Here is a 15,985-nt window from a genome sequence, read left to right on the forward strand (position 1 = left end):
TTTTTACATTTTATTTATTCATATTAAATTATTTCCCTGACTTATTTGAAAATAAAGCACCATCTTAATTCACTATTAATGATATTGAAAAAAAAACTTTAGTTTTACGATTAAAATTTTCCATGCACATTTGACTTCGTATGTATGCGTGTGTGTGTGCGTGTTACTTCCGGGTTGAGTGAAGTTTTGAAAGGTGCTTATAAATTAAATTATTATTAATACAAATTGTTCAATCTCAAACCCTGAGTACAAATTTTAAAACTCGAACGTGGCAAGAATGGATGGATTCGGCTGTCCCACGTGACTTTAGTTATTGTAATACACTTCTACGTCCCACAGGGGGCAGGCGTGCTTTCCTTAGCAAAAAGCGGTCTTCGTAGAAGACACCTGGGAGCCGTTTTAGTCCGTAATTTGGTCCATCTTTGGTAGCGTTTGCTAAAAATCACGACAGTTTCCTCCGGTCTTTATTTCCCAAAGTTTCCAGGCAAGTTTAAAACAAGTGTATGTGAATGAACTTGTAAAGCTGCAGTGTGACCCTCACCTTAATAGAGGGCGTTAGAGAGCTGTTTTCTTATTTTTTGTTGGACGTCCTCACAAACGTGCTAGGCTGCATTCCTGCCGAAAGTAGCGAAGACTTAGCACAGCGTCATTCAACTGACAGGTGCGTGTGATATCGGCACTTTGGTTCCGAGTCTGCACACGCCTTATCGTTTCATCGATCTCTATTAATGAATTTGTGGACGAAAGAACATGACGCTAAATGCACGGTGTGACTTTTAGGTATGGGGGTCTTAACAGCATCAAGCGAAGACGCTTCCGCCCGCCCCCCTAGCAACCGTAGCGAGTTAGCATAAACCCGTGACTATGGTTGGGATACACGGAGGCTTACACGAGTAAAAAAAATAAGGCCAGGGTGTTTAAGTTATTACCGGGCTGTTTGCCTGCGAAGGTAGATGTTGGCTAAATGGCAAAACCCGACAGGGACGATGGAGAGCTTGAGTTTCAGGGTAGCACCGAACAGCTGACTAGCAACGGGAGCACTCGGTCGTTTGGCTCCGATGTAGTCACACTGGACTCCGACGGTACTGAAACGTCCGGCGAGAAAGAGGTGGACAAGTACGGATTCACAGGTGGAGCCCAGCAGTATCCAGGACTCCAGTAAGTCTTAAAATGCAGTTTAAAATATGAATGTTTTTCATCATTCTTAGGTCTGCAAAACAAAGTGCATGGTAGAAATAATAGCTTACCTAAATTGATTGTCATGCATTTGAGGCTCAAACTGAGATTATTGCCAAATATCAAAACCTAGTTTATTTTACATGTTTTAAAAAACGTGCTTGGTCGAACATAAAGCCACTGTTCTTATTTATGAATGGTAAAAGGTGGATATGCGGGTTAATTGTACCATCAAGTGGCAGGGAATTGTTCTGCTTACCAACCTGTGTTGCAGCTACAATAGGTACACTTAATATTATGATATTTAATACAATAGCTACATTAAAATCTGCTTTCACCAAGACAGTACTGCAGTTTTCAACGACGGCAAGTCACTGTAAAGTGTCAAAGTGACATTTTTTTATTTTTAGTGGCACCATAGTAAAGTCAAACATTATTAGTGAAAGGGAAGTAGGGCAAAAGTTCTCCTGCAGCATCCTGTTTTCAGGAAACATAGTTGCTGATCATGACTAATTGGTGTCTCGTCCCAGGAACCGTTTCCTAGTTGAAAGAATAAGAACGAGATCAGCCATATCCAAAAATTACAGCCTCCCCCATTTATGTGTGACAGAATACTGTTAAAACTGATGAGAAAGTAGCTCATTATATGTTTTGTTTTTGTTCACAGTGCAGAAGAAATTCCTACGGAGGTACTGAGACACCGGGAGGCCAAATGGCTGGAGATGCTCAACAGCTGGGACAAGTGGATGGCGAAAAAGCACAAAAAGGTTTTTGCTTGCATGCCCCTGGAGCATTGCATTTTTAAAAGAGATTATGCAGAGTTGGTATTTAGATATGTTTGAGGCTTGGAAGTGTGGATTTAAAATAAAAGGCATTTTTTTCACACACAAAAAAATCCAGAGAACAGCTCCTCAGCTCTTATTTGATCAATGAAATGAAAATATCCAATCCGAGATGTGCTGTTTGTTATTTTACATCTCATGGGATTTGCTTGCAACTTTCATCAAAATAATAGAGCGAGAAAAATAATTGAAACACAAAATGCTTCCAACACTCATATAAATAGAGTATTGGGACTCCTTTTTTTAAACACCATGTAAACATTTAACCAGTTAAAAATAGCCGTCAATCTCCACAGGTGAAAGCGCGTTGTCAAAAGGGGATCCCGCCATCGTTGCGTGGTCGCGCCTGGCTCTACCTCACGGGAGCAAAAGTGAAGGAGGAGCAAAACCGGGGCAAGTTCCAGGTCAGATTAAAAAAAAAATGTTTTCCACAACTGGAATTTGAAGCGCTTTGAATGTTAATTGCATTCCCAAAATATTAAATGAAAATAAAAAGTCTATTTACTATTTCCTTTAATGTTTTGACCCTTTTCTAAAAAATACGTAACGTTACAAAATTATGACTTTTAGGAACTGGACAGCCAACCTGGAGATCCCAAATGGGTGGATGTCATCGAGCGAGATCTTCACCGACAGTTTCCCTTCCACGAAATGTTTTCAGCAAGAGGTGGACACGGGTAAGCGCCGTCCGCCTGTCTGTGTCCAAAATTCAGTAGACCAACCAAAAATTCAACAGATGCTGTAAAACTTTAAATAATCGCATTACATGAAAAATGGTGTGTGAAAAAAAGATTTCCTACAAATGAAGGAAAATTCCATGTATATGTGAATCTGCATGGACCAAACAGCACGAGTCCATTATATCATGTATATTGTTGCATCATAAATTACTATCAATATTATACTTCCTACGATAATTGCATAACAATAATAATAATAGTAATAATAGTAATAATAATAATAATAATAATAATAATAATAATAATAATAATAATAATAATAATAATAATAATAATAATAATAATAATAATAATACATTTCATTTATAAGCACCTTTCAAAACTCCCAAGGTCACTTTAAAGTCACAGGATAAATTTTTATGTGGGTGAGCAGCGGCAGCCACACGCGCCAGCGTTCACTTAACCTGGAAGTAACTCAAATAGATAGAAACCTCGCTAGCTACCTAATAGATAGCTAGCTGGCGAGATAGCGAGCCATATAACTATACAGTGATAACCTCGGCTTACGAACATAAAATTTGCGCGAATATAATCTTGTCATACAAACTATTTTTCGGGAAACGCACAGCGCCACAATGAGTGATGTGTCGTTCGCGAACGAGCCGGTTCTTGGAGCTTCTTAAATGGCAGCCGGCTTTTTTTTCCCTCTTAAAGCCGCCCGTGATTGGTCAAGATCCATGGTAGAGGAGGGAAGGAAAACACACAGCAGTCAGCGGTGGGAGGGGTTACAGAAACACACACACACGAAAGGGAGACGATAAAGCTTGAAACAAAAAAACAAAAGTGAAATGGTGAGACAATGGATAGAAAACAGTGAAATTTGGACTCGGCTCAACTTTATTGATAGTTCAAAGGCGGAGTGTAGACTGCAAGGTTAAAATATCCTATCAATCAGGCTCCACAAATAACCCGCACAAGCCATCTGTACAATTTGAAGAGATCATACAAGCAAGGGAACCAGCTATTAAGTTTCTAGTGTGTCTGCCAGCATCTGTTGCTGTTACAGTACGGTTTATTTCTTTAATTACAATACCATAGCACGTTTATTATACATAAAATAAGGTATATTGTGTGTAGATTTAAGGCTTACTTAGTTGAAAATTATGTTTTATGGGGACCTGGGAATGGATTATTCTCATTTTAATGGTTTCCTATGGGAAATTAATGTTTCAAATACACACTTTTCGCCTTACATACACTTTCTGGGTCCCAATTAAGTTCGTAAGCCAAGGTGTCACTGTAATATGGACTAATTATTCCCTACATTTGCACCTGAAATATCTTGATATTCTGGTAGAATATCCTCTTTGGATTTGTTTTGGGTTTATTGATTGTCACAATATTATTAGTGCTAGCCTACATGTAGGACAGTTACTGTTATGACAATGACATTTCCTACAGAGGATGAATAAAATCTCAATTTAACAAACTATCCGTTTGTCCATTCTCCCACACATTCAGGCAGCAAGACTTGTTCCGTGTGCTGAAGGCATACACGCTGCACCGTCCCGAGGAGGGCTACTGTCAGGCTCAAGCTCCCATTGCCGCCGTGCTTCTCATGCACATGCCTGCGGAGGTAAAGACTTAATCGGCCTGCCTATTAAATCTGTCTTATGGACAGATGACAATAATGTCCTAGAACAGGGGTGTCAAGGTCATTTTTTGCCGTGGGCCACATTGTAATTACGGATTCGTTTCAAGGGCTGTTGTGAATTTGGGGAAGCCATTAGAATGTTTCATCCCCTCCACATATTACATATGGAACGCACAACAAATTAATGAATAACTCGTTTTCAAATCTGAAGTCAAGAATAATGACTGTTGTTGTGGTTTACATGCGACAATTTGAAATTTTGGTAGGAACTTTAGCAAGCATCATGGAATTTCACAAATTTGATTTGCTTCCGTGGGCCGAATGAAATAATGTAGCGGGTCAGATTTGGCCCCCGGGCCTTGACCTTCACGCCCATGTACTAGAAGATTGCCATGAACAGGGAATTGATTTATCCATGGTGTATTTTTTTATATGAACTCATTCACTGCCATTCACAAATTTATTGGGGAATTGAAAATATGACGTGTTTTGTCATGCTTGGGTGCTGATAAAGCGCTGGCCATGGCCTCTGACAATGTTTTTTCTTTTCCACGAGGGGGCAGCATTTCCCCCTTTTCCATGTTGCCACTTTGTTCCAGCTTCAGCTGTTGTCAAAACGCTATATAAATCAATATCTATGGATTGCATTTTGTACAGCCGCCCTCATTTCAAGCTCATATAACTCCAGATCCATATTATCTAGGAATTAACCTTTTTTTGATGAAAGAAAATAGTCTAAGGTTTCTAACCCTGTATTGAATGTTTAAGTAGTCCTAAGACTCAATATTCCGTGGGTCCTGGAATTCAAGTGACAATGACAAAAACCTTGCCACTGCAGTGGACACATTTTTGCACATTGTCTGGTAGTGAATGACTCAATCGGGCAATTAATCCCTATTTACTTTTTCTGCCAAATATCTTAGCCCTAAAAATAAATCCTTCAACTATTGACATATCGTGATACACAATCAAAGCAATTTTACATAAAAAAATAATAACGCTTACGTGGGTACTTGTCCAACATTCAAAAGTTGTTGTTGTTTCCTAGGACGCGTTCTGGGTCCTTGTGCAGATTTGTGAGAAGTACCTTCCTGGATACTACAGTTCAGGCCTGGTAAGATGCACACTTGCGTAGTATTTTTAACAAAACCACTGTTGAAGGGGTTACACGTTGAGAATATCATTTATCCTTGAGATTTTTCTTTTATCGTTAAAGTCGATATTGAATTTTTTTGTTATTGCATTGACTACTACTAGTGCAGCGTGTTGTACCAGAGACAAATTCCTTGCGTGTTCTACATACTTGGCCAATAAAAATGATTCTGATTCTTCACGTCACCCCCCTGCAGGAGGCCATCCAGCTGGACGGAGAGATCCTATACGCTCTGCTGCGGCGGGTGTCTCCCACGGCGCACCGTCACCTCAAGCAACACAAACTAGAGCCCATCTTGTACATGACCGAGTGGTTCATGTGCGCTTTCTCCCGCACACTCCCCTGGGCCTCCGTGCTTCGCGTGTGGGACATGTTCCTTTGCGAGGGTACGCCATATTATCCGCATGTGCATATTATGCCGTTTCGCCATCTTCTTTCCGAGTCATTTATTCCTCTTACTTTCAGGAGTGAAGATCCTGTTCCGCGTTGGTCTGGTCCTGCTCAAATGCATGTTGGGATCTCAGGAGAAGTTGAGGGCCTGCCCGGGTCTCTACGAAACGATGGAGCGGCTCCGCGCCATACCGCCACAGTACATGCAGGAGCGTTTCTTGGTGCAAGAGGTGAATTTTTAGTCACTCTGTAGATTCAAGCCTTATTTTCCATTTTTCAAGGGGTAAATCACATTTGTTCATCCAAAAGAAAATGTTTCACAAGTGGGGGTTCACAATTCCCCACAGTACCGACAAACAGTAGACTGGTTACAAATTTGCTTGGTAGCATCAAATTGTTCAGAGTGGCCTTTCAAATTGATCTTAAACGCTCTCAATTTTGTTAAAGATACAGATAACATTAAAACTTCAGTTTATATTTTTGGGGGACAATTAACTCATTCACTGCCAGACAAAAATGTGTACACTTGAGTGCCAGGGTTTTTGTCATCGTCACTTAAATTCCAGGACCCAGAGGATAATGAGTTTTAGGACTACATAAACATTCAATACAGCGGTAGAAACCTTAGACTCTCTTAAGTTAATTCCTAAATTAGATGGGTTTTGAGTCATATGAGCTTGAAATGGGGGCGGCTGTACAAAATACAATACTTACATAGTGATTTAACAACAGCTGAAACTGTAACAAAATGCTAACATGGACAAAATGCAAATGCTGCACCCTCGTGGGAGGAAAAAACATTGCCAGAGGACTGACCAGCGTTTTATCGTCACCCCCCTGCAAGAAAAAAAAAACAAAACCAGACCAAATTAGGGAATGGCACTTCACGTCACGCTTTTCAATTCCTGAATAAATTCCGGAATGGCAGCGAATGAGTTAAAAGGTGCCATCATAATTAATTATTTTCACGATAATGCAGACCATAGAGCTGTCCGTATCTGAGAAAGACATCGAGAAGGAGCACCTGGCGCAGCTGCGGCGCTGGAAAGACACCCACGGCGACCTCCACTACAGATCCCCTCCCAGAATGCACGGCTCAAAGGCCGTCATGGCCGCCGAGCCTCCGGACCGACAGGATTTGATGCAGCGGCCCACCATCGTCGTGGAGTCTCCTTCGGAGCTCGATGACGCTAGGGACACTCGCAAGGCCAAAAGGGAGAAACGAAAGAAGAGTGTTCTGCCGCCGGGGGGGTCGGATATAACACCGGCGGCTCTTGAGGTACCGTCGCCCTTCCTACAGCCAGTGAGTACGAACGCGTCCAGAGGGAGTGTGAGCAGTGCTGAACACGACACGTATTTGTAGCCACGGCACCAGTCGTTCCATAGCAGAGATGATCAGATTTCTTAGAATGTGCCAGGTTTTAAAACACTTTTCACATTTGTAGAATAACTTTCAATCATTTGGGAAAGTCAAGAATGTGGGACATCGGTTGAAGAACCGCATTAGCATTTATTTAATTTCCTTGGTGTCCCAACTTCACGTCCATATACTCGTATGCGGTTTGTCCTCATTATCAGGTGTTTAAGTGTAGCGCTCTAGTCGTGTGACTTCGTAAAAATTTCTCATGATTTTATCATGATCATCAACAATCATTTATAGTAAGAGTCACAGACGGTTTCTGCAGGATTTTGTTTGACAGCCAAATGCTTTTTCTGAGCTAGTACGTGGACCTGAACTTGGTTTTCAAGGATACTGAATGAATTTTCTAATGAATTTGGAGCATTTATTTCTGGCAGTGGAATAAGAACATGCATCGGAAGACAATTCGTTCCTCCAGTGTGCCATCTTTACTCGTAACGTCCTTAAACTGGATAGCGAGGATATCAAATGTGTAATCTCCCAAATGAACTGAAGGTGGCGCTGATGAATTGCGTGCACTTTTTACTGTGGTTTTTTTTTTCCCCCATGTAAGGTTTGATCAGTCAGTGAGAAGCTGGAGTCGCTTTTTGGTGACTTAACATGGTAACTAACTTTAACAGCTCGTGCTGTTAATTAATTCAAAGATTTGATCATGACCAAGCAGACCATCTACAATTACTCACCAGCCACAATATTTATTAGGTGCATCATCTCATAAAATCCACTGTTAGTTTTTTTTGGGAAAATGACCACTACAAAGGCAATAATGCTAATTTTGTATGTTAGGGTTGCAAGGGGGGGTGATCATGGCATTGTGCATTTGTACCTAATGTTGTCGGCCACGTCATATTCCGCAACATTGCCAGCAAATTTCCCAGCTCGGCAGCCTCAGTGTCAGTCGCCCGAAAAACTGTTGTTTTATCTTTTATGAGCGCAAAAACACATTCACACGACTTTAACTCAGCCCCCTTTAATGAAGGAAACTGTTCTAGGACATTGTTGTTGCAGCGACGCCAAAGATTTTTACATTGGGTGTGTTGTATCTGTCAGACCGGGAGTGTTTATTCATGTTGGGAATGCAAAATCAGGCATGCTGGGGATAAAGACGTCGCCGATGATTACTGGTGGGGTAATAAATAAATAAACACGCTATGAAGCAGCATCGGGAGGTTCTTGTTGTCGGAGTCACACAACAGTTTACAGCCTTATAATATATATTTTTGTGGAATCGTAACATATCCAGCTAGCTAGCTAGCTATTTGCTATCTCGCTGGCTAGCTAAATATCAAGGTAGCTATCTAGTCGCTATATAGCTATCTAGCTACCTAGCTATTAGCTAAATAGCTATCTAGCTAATTTGTAACAGACAATAAGTATTTTTTTTAGCATGGCGGTGGCTTTCAACTGATTGCGAACCATTTCCAAGGCACACACAGACAAATGAACATCCGCCAGCATTCACACTCGTGGACAATTTAAAGGACAACCAACGTCACTTTTTTGTTTCCTAACTGACATCAGAAAAATGTTTTATAGCATCTAAAATACCCAAAACATGCAATATGATATTTTTAGTCAAATGCAAAACACCAATACAAATGACTTAAAAAGTACTTCAATTTGAAACCGGAAGTGGCCAGTTTCAGAAGGTCCCGCCCCCATGTTCGTGGTGTCACGGCAAGACGTCTTGCCTTGATCGAGAATCAAAACAATGGCTTCAGATTCGGAGAATATACTTTCTTGTTACTCATCCAGTTATGAATATGATTCAAATAGTTCTGAAGAAGAAAGCATACATGTTTGCAATTGATTAAACAATTTATTCTGTGTCATTTTGAGGCATGAAATGTCGGAGGTGGGAAATGTCGCACCCAAAAAAGGCAGAAAATGGCGACAAAGCCATGTAAGGAATTAATCAGCCTGTGGAAACGGGCTGATTAATTCCTTACATGGAGCTTTGTCACCCTCTTCTGCCTCTTTTTGGTCCTACACAACGTTTTCAGACCAAAGTACAGCAAAATGTATTGACGTGATGGAAGGACTGCTACAATGTGTCCTTTTTTCGGTCAGGGGCGTTCCTTGAGTGATGTAGGGTGAGGACTCGTCACCAACTCAAAAACAAGACTTCCGGAATATTCAGCGCGAGTCTTAAACGGTAAAATAAAGCTATATGCGGTGGAATCTTTGTAAAATCCGCTCAGTAGAAGTCATTTGAAGCCATTTTACAAATTATGGACACAACTTGTCCGGAGACGTCGGTTGTCCTTTAAGAGTCATCAGTGTACACGCCAGCCATATTTTTGAAATGTGAGAGGAGGCCGAAAAATGGACCTGGTTCTTAAACCTGACCCTCGGAACTGCGAGGCAGACATGCCAGCCACTAAGCAATGTCGCCCCCATTTTTTGAATTCATCGGGCAGGGTTTGGCTTGTCTATAGATGGCGCTACTTAGCTGCTACTTAACAAGACAACGCACTTATGAAAAAGGCTTACAAAATAGTATCATACCATCATGGACCGTTTGTATTTACAAAACATCAGCTTTATGAATACTGTACAAATGGTGTCAAGTCCATCCATGCTCTTTTTTGTCAAGTGATTTGGTCATGCAGACTGTCACTTAACAATGACCCCCGTTGAATCCTGTATAAAGACAATAAAACCAAAGAAAAATGCCACTCACAACGAGCTGGGCCAAAGTTCACCAAATACAGAACCCCCCTGTGTTGGTTAACATTCACCCTCTGCCTTCCCCGCACCCTCGCAGCAGCAACACACGTCCTCCGACACCTGTTACTCCGGCTCTTTCAGCTCGGCCAGGAATTAGCATCTCAAATGGGGGGTGACAGGGGGGAAGAATTCCCACAGCGCCATTCATTGCACCGCACTTTGCGCTTTTTAATGTTATGTTTACATGTTCTGAGTGATGAAAATCAGCTGCAGATCGCCTAAAGGCCCGTGCTTGACTTCAAATCAAACATCGATCACCCACGCAAGTGACACAAATCTGTCAGTCAACCACATGAACCGGAAAAATTAGCAGTTGTGATTAGCAAGCAGGTTAAACATTTACGATCCTCGACCAGGAGAATCTTTGACTTTTGACAATCAAGCTAACTTGTCTGTACTCTTAACCATCTGCATGTTTGACTGCGTCCGTCTTCACAGGGTGAGTACTTCTAACTTCTTTTTACACTTACGCCATCATAAACGCTGTAATATGGGTAGAAGAATGAACTCACTCTGAGCAATCTTTCCTCTTTCTATAGGCTACTACACGTCATCAAACGGTGAGTAGACCATTTATGTTGTTTTAAAAATGGACATGGGTTGTCCATTTCACACTTAGGCCTTCAGTAGTGCTACGTCTGAATCAATCCAACTCTTAATAATCATGTTTTATTTATTTTTTTGCTTTGTTTGTTTGTTTTTTTACTTCAAGATGGCGCCGCGAGAGTGGCTGCCTTTACAGCAGCTCCTGTATTTTGTTTTTGCAGTTGTAAAATGTAAATTTCTCCACTATGAAACAAATACAGGCTCATCTAATGTAATCTAATGACTATACAACCGTTACTGCAGCTACAACTGCGTCTCATATAAAAAGTGCAATGTCATTTACTACAAGTCCACTAGAGGGTACCATTAGCCAGCAAGAATGCCTTAGTGTCGCTAACTCGAAATCTGATTGGTTGAAGCAACTGTTTTGTCGACACATTTGATGCTACAGGGCCTGCAGAACTGATTGTGAAGGCGTCCAGGTAGATTTCTGACCCTGGACACAAATGATGGCTGCGATGTGATTGGTTAAATGCTGAAATAGCGAAAACACACCTGGAAGCAGGGCTACAGGGGAAAAGAAATTCAATTTGGAATGATTTCATAAGAATTCATGGACAAAATATAATGCACATTAATCCGTGATTCAAATATTTTTAGGCCAGCAAAGAAGGATTTGCAGGAATCGACGACCCACCACTGGTGTTACTTAATGATAAACACGTTGCGCGAGTAGCTACTGTAGCTAGGACAAAGCTGCTTACCCTGCAACGCTGCATGCAACATTGTCTTTTTTAATTGACAATTTCTAATATTTTAAAAACCTAATTAAACCTCATAACAACCCCAATAGTCATGTTTATTTTATTCTTTTTTTTTTTTTTTACACTCAGGGGTGGACGGACATCCAATGTTGGCGAGGCGGCGGCCATATGCGTCAAGTGTCTGGGAGATTAAAGTCTGCGCATGGTGAGCTGTAAAGCTTGTCTCAAGCGTTTTGGTAACAAAGATGCAGTTTATCCCCTTGGGTGCCCCCTCTTTGCCCTCGGCCCAAAAGTGGATTAGAGGTATGTTGATTTATAAGCTTGCTCTTTTTTTCCATGAAGAACAAAACTCTTTAGGTAGTTTACAGGTTCAACTGTCCCTTAGCTTAAGTCATTCACTGGCAGATGATGTGCAAAAATGTGTCCACTCCAGTGCCAGGGTTTTTGTCATTTTCACTCAAATTGCACAACCCGCAGAATATTGACTTTTATGACTATGTAAACATTCAATTCAGCGGAAGATACCTTAGACTCACTTCTTTACTAGGAAAAAAAGACTTAATTCCTAAATTATATGGGTCTGGAGTTATCTATTCTTGAAATGGGGGTGGCTGTACAAAATACAATACATACATATTGATTTTTATAACAACAACTGAAGCTGTAACAAAGCGCTAACATGGATAAAAGGCAAATGCTGCCCCCTCATGAAAGGGGAAAAAAACATTGCCAGAGGTCTGACCAGCGCTTTTTCGGCACCTGCAACAAAAACCAAAAGCCAAACAAATTCGGGAATGGCGCTCCATGTCATGCTTTTCAATTCACAAATATATTTGGGAATGGCAGCGAACGACTTAAGCTATCACTGCTTTGTTGAGACATGGCTAAAAAAACAAAATAGCTGAATGTGTTGGGATCCCTTCAAAATAAGGCTTGGATTATTTTTTTTTTTTTTTTTTCTTTTGCACATGTCCACTGAACAAAATGGTAAAATCGTCTTAACAAGCGTACTTAAAATACACTATTTTTTGGAATATAAGGTGCTCCTTCAACAATTGACATACTGTATTTAAAAACATTTTCCATACATAAGGTGCACCGCATTATCAGGGACACCAATGAATGACATATTTTTAAAAAGTTATTTTGTTTTAGGTGCGCCTTATAGTGTTGAAAATATTTTAGCTTAAAACATCCCCTGTACATGCGATAACGGTTTGATGATGCCGATGTATTGAGACTACAAATATTGCGCACGTGTGACTTAAGGAGTCCCGCCGTACGCCGCTTTTCCTTTTAGTACTTTTCCATGTTTGGTCAGACAACACAAATTGAAGGGGAGAGTTGCACGTGTGGGACAGGAAATGGTGTGGCAGCGTAGGTCAGCGGTGCCACAGATGCTCTTTCAATGCACTCCGATCAGGAAGCGTGTGTGTCCTTTAATGGTTTTCCTCAGGATAACGGTAGCCGCGAGACTGTGTGCGTTGTGAACGTCAGCTTTCTTTCATTTATTAAGATTTGTGATAGAAACGTCATCGCCAGGGTCTCCCCCCTTCTAAATGAACGATTGCTTTATTTTCCTGCTTTTCTGCAAACTTATTGTTCTTCTTGAGGCTCCCTGAAGTGGTCATCAACATTAGGAAAGCATGCGTGCCACGTTCGGGGGCCCACCGTAAAGTTGGAAAAGTGCGATGATGCATTCATTTCCGTTGGGGGCTGCATGTTGGCCTTGTAGCTAACTTTATCTATTTGAGTTATTCCCGGTTGAGTGAACGCTGGCGCATGTGGCTGCCGCTGCTCACCCACAGAAAAACTGATCCTGTGACTGTAAAGTGACCTTGAGAGTTTTGAAAGGCGCTGGTAAATGAAATGTATTATTATTATTATTATTATTATTATTATTATTATTATTATTGTTATTATTATTATTATTATTATTATTATTATTATTATTATTATTATTATTATTATTATTATTATTATTATGTCAGTGCATTTTTTTTAGCTGTTAGCATTTTAGCTGTGAACGCAAAAGTGTCCCACCCCGAATGTTTAAATATAGTGGGGAAAAAAATAGTTTTCAGTACTGCAAAGACAGTCGAGTCAAAAATAATTTAATTGAAGTGTAAAATGTACCTTGTTCCACTCCTTAGTTGAATTTGATTCTACTTTCTGGTTTGACCTTTTCTCCTCAAATTGGATCATATTTGACCAAAATGTTGGATTGGCCCATTTTTTTGACCCAAAACGCTTTTTTAGTTTTATTTTTTTTTACCTAATACAGTTCTTGTTGAAGGTCCTGAAAGTAGTCATCTACATTTTTATTTTCGTTATCAATTGAGAAATCTCATATGATTTACCAGAAAATATTCATATCCAGATTTTTTGAAGTTTGAAGAGATTCTTAACAAAATTGAGTACACTTCAATTGACACAACCTATGACCTCCACAGATGTTAGGATTTATTTTTTGAGAGACCTTGGTATGACCCCAAATAGGGCCCTTCACCCCCCAAATCCTCAAGTTGCATCTTATAACTCTTACGCATCATTATTCACTTTATTACTTATTTTCAAAATTCTATTTCCAATCCATAGTCACAGCTGGAGTCCGGTTTTGTATTGAGCATGTTCACCCAGCGATTCTCATCATTACTTGAAGCACTTGAATAATTCAGTGGGAACCTTCGTGTGTTTTTTTATTTATTTTTTTCTTCATTTAAAGCACAACCGACACCATTTTTTTTGTTTCCTAACTGACACCAGAGAAACGTTTTATAGCATCTAAAATACAGAAAACATGCTGGCTGATATTTTTAGTCAAATGCAAAACACCAATAAAAATGAGTTAAAGTGTCCCAAAACTACTTCAAAATAACCCAGAAAATGGCGAGTTTCAGAAGGTCCCGCCCCCTTGTTCGTAACGTCACGCCAGGACGTTTTGCCTTGCTCTCGAATCAAAACAATGGCTTCAGGTTCGTAGAAGATGCTTTCTTGTTACTCATCCAGTTATGAATATGATTCAAATAGTTCTGAAGTTCACCAACTCAAAAACAAGACTTCCTGAATATTCAGCGCGAGCCTTAAAACGTAAAATATAGCTATATGTGGTGGAATCTTTGTAAAATACACTCAGTAGAAGTCATTTGAAGTGATTTTACAAATTATGGACACAACTTGTCCAGAGGTGTTGGTCGTCTTCTAAGGCAGAAAAAAGGAAATAGCATCAATCCGTTCTATTGTGAAACTGTTGCCACTATGAAACTTGTATTTACTTTACAGGAAATATTGAAACAATGTTTCCTTTTTTAAATAAGTGAGGGGAAAAAAGCAAAAACCAAGAGTGACATTTCACTTGAATTTGTATATCCAAGGGGAATCTTTTTGTCTGGAAGGTAACATTTAAAGTGCTTAGCTTAATTTTTAACTTGTATCACACTTAAAAATGTTACTTGTAAATACAGATTGACCTATATGGTATTTATATTCCTTTTTATGGTTGAGGGAAAAGGCTGTTTGTTCATCTTCATGAATTATCCAGGCTGTCACCTCTTGTTTTTGTGGTATGAGGAATATTTAAAGGACAACCGACGTCTCCGGACAAGTTGTGTCCATAATTTGTAAAATGGCTTCAAATGACTTCTACTGAGCGCATTTTACAAAGATTCCACCGCATATAGCTAAATTTTACGTTTTAAGACTCGCGCTGAATATTCAAGAAGTCTTGTTTTTGAGTTGGTGACGAGTCCGTACGTGACGTCACTAAAGGACCACCCCATGACCGTAAAAAAGACGCATGGTAGCGGTCCTTCCATCACGTCAATGTATTTTGCTGTACTTGTTTGGTCTGGGGACCTCGTGTTGCACCCAAAAGCATCCAGAAGGCCAGAAGAGGGCGTCCAAGCGCCATATAAGGAAATTATCAGCCTGTGGAAACAGAGGTGGCCACAGGAGGTCGCCATTTTGTGCCTCTTTTTTTGGGTGAGAGATTTGCCCTCAATGTTGCCTCAAAATGGCACAAATAAATTCTTTAATCGATTGCAAACATGTATGCTTTCCTCTTCAGAACTATTTGAATCATATTCATAACTGGATGTGGAACATGAAAGGATATTCTCCGAATCTGAAGCCATTGTTTTGATTCACTAGCAATGCAAGACGTCTTGGCGTGACGTCACGAACTGGGGGCGGAACTTTCTGAAAATGCTCAATTTTTTGCAGATTTTGGACACTTTTAGTCATTTTTATTGGTGTTTTGCATTTAACTAAAATATCATACTGCGTGTTTTGGGTATTTTAGATGCTATAAAACGGTTTTCTGATGTCAGTTAAAAACAAAAAAGTGACGTCGGTTGTCCTTTAATGTTAAGCCTTTTTTGAGATTGTTGTGTGTGTGTGTGTGTGTGTGTGTGTGTGTGTGTGTGTGTGTGCGTGTGTGTGTGTGTGTGTGTGTGTGTGTGTGTGTGTGTGTGTGTGTGTGTGTTTATCTCTTCATTTGTGCACTTGCAAGTTGTTGCACTTAATCTTGCGCTGATCTGAAGCCACTTCCTGCAATTGTTGGGTCACATCCCCACTGTCTCCTCTCTTCCCGTCCATCCAATCCCCCACCCCCCATTTGTAATGAGGAAAT

The 15,985-nt window shown here is 40.3% G+C and overlaps 1 protein-coding gene across 1 annotated transcript; it reads left to right on the plus strand.

Moving 5' to 3' along the window:
- The first annotated feature begins 399 nt into the window (after positions 1-399).
- Positions 400-8,477, plus strand: LOC148884513 (TBC1 domain family member 10A-like). Its single transcript, XM_089020061.1, has 9 exons — positions 400-1,158; positions 1,844-1,943; positions 2,315-2,422; positions 2,589-2,695; positions 4,220-4,334; positions 5,401-5,466; positions 5,702-5,891; positions 5,971-6,125; positions 6,875-8,477. The coding sequence occupies exons 1-9, from the start codon at positions 965-967 to the stop codon at positions 7,256-7,258; spliced, it is 1,419 nt and encodes a 472-aa protein (XP_088876187.1). The 5' UTR covers positions 400-964; the 3' UTR covers positions 7,259-8,477.
- Positions 8,478-15,985: the final 7,508 nt, after the last annotated feature.

This window comes from Hippocampus bargibanti, linkage group LG18 (assembly GCF_051943395.1).
Source record: "Hippocampus bargibanti isolate YZ-2025 linkage group LG18, ASM5194339v1, whole genome shotgun sequence".
Lineage (NCBI taxonomy): Eukaryota > Metazoa > Chordata > Actinopteri > Syngnathiformes > Syngnathidae > Hippocampus > Hippocampus bargibanti.

Bases quoted from the DNA above. Each gene is read 5' to 3' on its own strand.
- LOC148884513 (XM_089020061.1), top strand. From the start codon at position 965: ATGGCAAAACCCGACAGGGACGATGGAGAGCTTGAGTTTCAGGGTAGC. The intron at 1,944-2,314 runs GTTTTTGCTTGC...CAATCTCCACAG, and splicing joins TGGCGAAAAAGCACAAAAAG to GTGAAAGCGCGTTGTCAAAA. The intron at 4,335-5,400 runs GTAAAGACTTAA...GTTGTTTCCTAG, and splicing joins TCATGCACATGCCTGCGGAG to GACGCGTTCTGGGTCCTTGT.